We start from the raw sequence: 7482 nt of genomic DNA, 5'->3' as shown, positions 1-7482 counted from the left end.
CTAAAATCTATTATAGCACGAAAAATTGTAGTTGAAAGGGTAAGTTTTTTTTTGTTCTCTTCGTTGTTTACTTCTTACAACAAAGATGGCGTCGAGATTTCAACAGCTAGAAAATAAGTTTTTTCTTTCTTTCGGGAAGGCGTGACCTTTTGTCTTTCGTTCATGTGCACCTATTGTCAATAAATACTGAGGGTGTGATATCCACTTCAAATTGGAAAACCATCGATTTTTCTATCGATTCTCTATCAAGTCTCTAATGGCATCGATTGTTTTGTGAAAATATTTTTTTACGCCACAAAAGGGTCAGTAAAAATCACTTGTTTTTATATGTGTGAAGAAATAAATTAAGTATATGGTAAGACCTAGGTGTGTTAAATGCATTTTGGGATATATGTCCTACAAAAAGGTTCCTTGCTAGCAACATATTGCAAACTAGTTGTGCACGATCGTAACTAAACTGTGTAGTTGTTATTTGGAGCTAAGAGTGCAATCAAATATCTTCCACTTTTTTCGTTTTCTCAGTGATATCGACTAATAGCAGCTTCGTTTTGGCTGTAAAAAGTATTGGCTGGAATTTACTATGTCCTCGGAAGAAATCGATATCCTTAGGAAAATTGAACTAATTGAGCCGTCGACCGGGAAACTGTTTTTCGAACACAAAACTGAACTAATATTCTGCAAACCCCACTTAATACCTTTAAAATCACAGGTGTTGGAGCGGTTAGAGGAGATGCAATGTGAAGCAGCACGAAGGCTTCAGGAGAAACGCCAAAAAACTACTTCTGGGACAAGAAAATCTGGAAAAAACTAAGTAAAAACTGACTGATCCATTAAACAGTAAAGCAAAGGAAAAAAACAAGTCGGAGTTACAAAAATATATATATTGAACCAAGTCTTTAAACATCTAGGAATAACATGGTACAATTACTTACATTCGCGGTTATAGTTGCTCTACTGCTGGCTGGTATTTCACTCTATCGTTATGGAAACATTCCTCGTCAACATATTGTTGTTACGTTATCAGTACTAATGGCATGGTGCTTTTCATTTCTCATTGTATTTGCTATCCCACTCGATGTCACAAATGTAAGTGGACTTAATCTGCAAAAATACATATTAAAGTTTTTATTTTTTTTATTTTAGACCTTATATAGACAATGCTTACAGGAAAATACCGACAGAGCGGTGCAGACTACAACCTCAAACGTTAATGCCTCCCCTGTTGAAATTGTTCCGGTTGGTAATACCGAGTGCCAAGCACCATGGGGTATGATTCCTGATTCTGTTTTTCCAAATTTGTGGCGTGTAATCTATTGGACTTCACAATTCCTCACCTGGCTAATAATGCCATTAATGCAGTCGTATTTAAAAGCTGGTGATTTCACCATTAAAGGCAAACTTAAGTCTGCGCTTGTCGAGAATGCCATTTATTACAGCTCGTATCTCTTCATTTGTGGCATATTGTTAATATATATAGCAGCGAAGGGAGTCTCTTTGGATTGGCAAAAACTGAAAGCCATAGCGTCTTCGGCTTCTAATACCTGGGGGTTGTTCCTGCTGGTGTTGCTGCTAGGTAAGCCATTTTTATAACACATAAATGCTTATATTTAGTGTTGCCATTTAAAGTCTTGTGAGCTAGATTTAATTTATATTTTTTTATAATTTCTTATTTTTTTTTTTAAATAGCTCAACAATTTTAAGTTATTGTTCCTAGCGCCTTGAGCCCTTTTTACTTAGGCTCCAACGTTTTTAAATAGTTGACCAGCTCAATACCTTTCAAAAAAACTACAATCACAAATTATACAAATCTAGCATACCTCAAAAAAATTCTAACACTTCCGAGAAAAAAGTTTGAAATTTAGGTGAAATTTTGTTGCACTTTTTTGAAGTTTTCTACAAATTGTTAAACTTAGGTATATATGGGGTTTGTCTGAGAATGAACTAAATTTTAATTGAAAATTCTTAAAAATAAATAAATAAACATAAGTGGCACACAATATCACTTTGAAATGGCGTGCTATAGATATGACCGATACTGTATGTACATATGAGTAGTCCACTTGCAAACAGCGTTATGTGATTTTACAATAGAAAGCCATAAATTTCAAAAAACGTCTACGACAATAAGTAACATTTAAATTTAATCTATTTTTTTTGTTATTACCTGAAAATTTGGATAAACAAGAGCCTTATAAAATTATAACATAACATAACATGACCTTAGTTAACATTAATAGTATATACGACCTAAAGCAGTTTTCTAAGTTCATCAGAAGATGTATACTTTTGAAAGTTTATAAGTAAGTATGATAGCGACATTTGGAAGAAGCGTTAACATTTGATGCTATTTTTTCAGAATATAAAAAGATTCTGCTCTGTGTTGTTAGTGGACATGAAACTACTTTAAATACTGGCACGAAATGCACCAAAAAATAAAAATCTAAACAATTTTACATAGCGCGTTTTGCAAGTGGACTACTCATATATGATTTAATAAAGGCTAATTCCACGGTGACGGGTGTAACATTTCAACTTACGTTTTGGCTTTTACATCTCACCGTGGAAACACAATGCCGGTCAACGGCGAACTCACCACAGCGAAATTACCGGTGTCAAAATTAGAACACCCACCGGCATATGAAATTGAACCTAGCCCAGTGCGCTCTGCGGCGTTTCGTGGCGTTAGATTTATTTCTATCGCTCTGCTGGGCGATGGCGGCAGTACATGCCAAAGGTGGCCGTATGTTTTTTTATTTTCAAAGATGGTTGAAAAATACAGTGATCGATTCGTTAAATCTGACTTAAAATAAAATAATTTATAATAATTCCCCCTTGCCTTATATTTAAATTTGTTATCATTTCATCATTTCTAAATATGGTTTCGTTTTTCAAAATATGGTCATCTAACTTATAATTGCGACGAAATGGTATCAGCTGTTTTCGCTACCGCTCTAATCAAGGTGTATTAAACAAGGTGGTGTTGGGGCGACAGCTGAGTTTTTCGCCGTGGAGGCCATTACGTCAAAATGATGTGTTTGTTGTAACTCATACCAATGACAGTATGGACATCAGCGTATAATTTGTTAGTGTAATTTTTTACTTATATACGGTCAACACCACCTTGTTAAATACGCCTTGGCTCTAATTCTGTTAAAGTAGGCGAAATAGCAGGGCGACCGGTGAACGACGGCATCGCCCATTTCGGCGAACTTCGCCGTTCGCCGTGTATTGTGTTTCAAGCATTAAACTGTAGTACAAAATACTTTAGAATAGGCTTGGGGAGCTTTTGAACTAAAGATCCAGCTCTTTTAATTGAACTAGTTCATTAGTTCGTTCATTAAAGTGAACTTAACTCCAATGGAAATGGTATTTCGTTGGAAGGCGTTAAGAATTAATTGATCGGAATTCGCGCTAAAAGACATTCTATTTAATTGAATTTCCAATTTGGTCGCATTTCCAAGTCAAAACTGAAGAAATGCGACGTGTGCGTTTGTTATGTGCGAGAGTAAAACGCTCTATTTACTCGTTTTACTTGGACACTAGTACATTTACATTTACTATTTGATTTCGCTTTTGACAATGCCTTGTGTTTGTGGTCAAAAGGTCGACCGCATAAAGTCTAAGATTCAGTGCAATAAATGCAATGATTTTTTTCATGCAAAGTGCGTTAATCTATCGCAAACTGACTTGGATTTCCTACAAAAACTAATCGGCCATTCTATTGTGACGTGTGTCAGTCAGTGCGTTGTGTTCGCTCGCCCCCGCGGATTAACGCTGCCGCTAAAACATCATCGAATACCGAAAATCGTAATGCATTCGAAATGCACTCCCAACGCTCGCAAGTTCAATGCACTTCCCCCATGCTCACTACCCAACAACAAGAAACTATCGAAACTGGGCTTGAGAAGCAGAAAGGTAATAGCCCTGTTCGCGTACGCACTATCCAGTAAATCCAGTACTAATTTTACTGGTTTTTTACTGGATGTCGTTTTCGTACGCAAAAACTTGCAAGAAACTAGCAAAAGAGGGGAAATTGAGAGAGCAAAAATGACAGCTGAACTTGCAAGTTTTACTGGATTTTTACTGGATAAATTTTTACTAGCAACTATTTGTAATTCACATTAACAAAATAATTGTTTGTGGTGCTTTTAGAGTTGCAATTGACAAAATAAACCCATTTAAATATATAACAAGATGGAAAATACTAGTTTTCTAAGAAAATTGCATCGGAAAATAACAAATAGATCAGCTGTTCATAAAACTAGCAACCTCTTGCTGGTTTTGCGTTTTCGTACTTTCTTGCATATTTCACTCATTGGGAGTATATATTGACTTACTCTCCGAAATTTGGTTACTGGCAAGTTACTGGATATTTTTTGCTGGAGAATACGAAAACACAGCTAATGTCTCTGATATAATGCAAACTGTGCTTAGTGAAATCGCTGCTTTAAGAGCTGATCATCAAAAAGCTCTCTCATTAATCAATGCTCTTCATGAGGACAAGTTGCTGCTTATAAAAAAAGAGGAGGGGTTACAAGAACAACTTCAGTCTGTATGTGTATGAGAATAAACATCACTACTGCTGCTGCTGATGCCGTAGATAAATTGCTGCCGTTATCATATGCTAATTGTTACAAATGGATAAACAGAGTGTTCGAGATTGATTATTGACTTTGCGTTGAATTTCATTGCTTAAAAGCTTTGCACTTTTTGTCAAATTATTTTACTGATTGAAAAATTAGTTTTTTTATTCCTTTTGCAATTGAATAAACATATCTTTGTAAATCTTCATTATTCTTTAAATAATTACGATTTACTACATTGGCGACGAGTTAAATTTAGAAAACACGCATTCAGCAAAATGGATCACTCACAATTCAAGGCATTGTTCGAGGCATTGCAAGTACAAAATCAACAGATTTTGAAGCAACACCAAGAAGAAAAGAATTTGATGCAACAGCATATGCAAGAACAGCAGAATCTGATTGAGCACATTCTTCAAAGTCAACCGGCGCAGATTGCAGATCAAGCCCTTCTTGCTCAAGATTCAACAGCATTTAAAGTTAAATGTTTGGCCGATTCTATGGTCAATTTTGAATATGACCCAGACAACAATCAAACGTTTGAGGCTTATTATGAACGCTATGAGCCGGTTTTTACAAATCAAGCAGAGGGTCTGGATGAACCAACAAAAGTTTATCTTCTTTTCCAAAAATTCAATCAGGAACAGTATCAACGTTATGCGGATTCAATTTTACCTCTTAAACCACAAGATTGTACATTTGCGAAGACTGTGACAACACTTAAGAAACTTTTCGGAGGATTTTAGCATGCATGCCGCTCGTATAAATACGCACGCCGCGAAGTTTGACATTTCTCATTGTACTGCGGATGACTTTAAAGTTTTGTTATTTGTGAGTGGGTTAAAAGACGTCAAGGACTCGCTTATGCTGGAAAAACTTCTAACGAAAGTTGACAATCAGTATTTAGAGTTGGAGAGGGTAACAGATGCGGCCGCACGTGCAGAGGTTCACAAGCTGAATTTGCAGGATTTGATCAACGAAGCCGAGGGTAAAGTTGGCGAGGCATTCGCTGCTCAAGAAGTTCATTCTGTTCAACAAAGACAAGTCAACGGTTCGGAGCCAAAGAAACGACACTCCTCGCTTAGCCTGTTTTGGAGTGATAATTGTCCATGCAAGGACAAGCAGTGTGGCGAATGTAATGAAAAAGGGCATAAGACAGGTTTCTGTGCTTTTATGAAAAGTTTCAAGGGATATAAATCATCCAGCAAGAAAAACCCCAGTTCGAATCAAGTTGAAGCTATCGTTCACGCAATCTCTAACCGAAAGTATATCAGTCCAGTTGTCAACGGAACTGTAATCAAATTTCAGGTTGATACTGCTTCCGATATAACAATAATATCAAAATTAAATTGGATTTTAATCGGACAACCATTGCTATCGTCTGAAATAGCACCAATGCCACAAGCGCATCAGGTACTGCTATTCCAATTTTCGGTGCCTTAAATTGTGGCATTAAACTAAATGGGGAAGAAAAACGCGAAATTTGCTACTTTACATCACTTGAATTGGATCTTTTTGGCATGCCTTGGATTAATTCTTTCGATCTTTGGAGTGCTCCCTTTGATTCTGTTTGTAAACATATAAAATCAACTGGTGATGACTTGGCCATTGAAGTTTGCGAGAAATTTTTCCGGAAATTTTTTCCGAGGGACTTGGCTATTTCAACAAAGGAAAAGTTTCTCTGAAGCTCAAGCCTGGAGCCCATACAATATTTCGGAATGCTCGACCAGTTCCGCAAGCAGCTCGCGAACCCATTTCAATTGAACTGGAACGCCTTCAACATCTTGGCATTATCAGTCCAATCAAATATTCCCAATGGGCAGCACCTATCGTGGTTGTTAAAAAGAAGAATTGGCAAATTGCAAATCTGTGCTGATTATTCAACTGGTCTTAACAATGCACTTGAGCCAAACATGTACCCTTTGCCGACACCCGATCAAATTTTCGCTAAGTTTGCAGGAAAGACAATATTCAGTACCATAGATTTGTCCGACGTTTTTTTTTTTCAAGTCGAGGTTGATGATGATTCAAAGGAAATTATGGCAATCAACACTCACGTTGGAATGTTTAAGGTAAATCGCCTTCAGCAAGGAGTTAGCTAACGCAAAAAACGCCTCTTCTGCCTGCTGCTGACCCCGCTGAGCAAACTGCAGCTATTGCTTCTTCTATTTCGCGTTGACCTAACTCTCTACACAAAACAATGAAAATGTTGTCAATAACAATAATACAGCCGCCCACGATCTTTCGCTCCTTTCAAATTCAGGCCCGGCTGATATGGTTAAAGAGTTTATCTCAAATCGCACTGGTATCGATAAGAATTCGATGTTTTGCTATAGCCTTGCCAAGAAAGGTGTCCACGCTAGTACTCTCAAAAGTATTAATTTCAAACTGGGTGTACACGTAAATTCATACTCGAAGCTATTACTGCCTGAGCTGTGGCCTGCTAACGTAGTTGTACGCCCTTTCATACTCGAAGCTATTACTGCCTGAGCTGTGGCCTGCTAAGGTAGTTGTACGCCCTTTTCGCTTTTTTTTCCAAAAAACGAAGAGCTTCAACCGACGTCCGACGGCCAACGATCGACTCAAGTAGAGAACATTTCCGCCTGAAAATCTACATGCAAACATCTGGACTAAGAGCTAAATATCAGCTTTTGCGGTTGTTTAGTTTTCATCTTGAATACGACATTATAGTCATCATTGAGACTTGGCTGAATGAAAACTTCTACAGTGATGAGTATTTCGACTCTAACCTTTACAATGTCTTTCGAAAAGATAGAAACTCCACTCTAACTGGCTTAGCGAGAGGTGAGGGCGTTCTTATCGCTGTGCAATGTAAGCACAATGCTTCTATTATTGAGCTTGAAAATCAAAATGCGCTACTCGACCAACTGTGTGTTAG

The 7482-nt window shown here is 37.3% G+C and overlaps 2 protein-coding genes across 2 annotated transcripts in view; both read left to right on the top strand.

The window, feature by feature from the left end:
* Nucleotides 1-244: 244 nt before the first annotated feature.
* Nucleotides 245-992, top strand: LOC118752938 (BBSome-interacting protein 1). The gene is made up of 3 exons (XM_036487786.1): nt 245-355; nt 523-848; nt 909-992. Exon 2 carries the CDS (start codon nt 581-583, stop codon nt 809-811), a length of 231 nt encoding a protein of 76 aa, XP_036343679.1. The 5' UTR covers nt 245-355; nt 523-580; the 3' UTR covers nt 812-848; nt 909-992.
* LOC118752937 (LMBR1 domain-containing protein 2 homolog) overlaps nt 788-7482 on the top strand; it is a gene marked incomplete in the record, with an annotated part of 8388 nt that continues 1693 nt past the window's right edge. The window contains 2 exon segments of the mRNA XM_036487785.1: nt 788-1086; nt 1144-1573. Of these exon segments, the coding sequence (XP_036343678.1) occupies nt 916-1086; nt 1144-1573 (601 nt within the window).

The sequence above is a fragment of the Rhagoletis pomonella genome, unplaced genomic scaffold, assembly GCF_013731165.1.
Source record: "Rhagoletis pomonella isolate Grant_MI unplaced genomic scaffold, Rhpom_1.0 Rhpom_scaffold_01974, whole genome shotgun sequence".
Lineage (NCBI taxonomy): Eukaryota > Metazoa > Arthropoda > Insecta > Diptera > Tephritidae > Rhagoletis > Rhagoletis pomonella.
The sequence above is the reverse complement of the archived record's forward strand: the minus strand, read 5'-3'. Positions and strand labels throughout refer to the sequence as shown.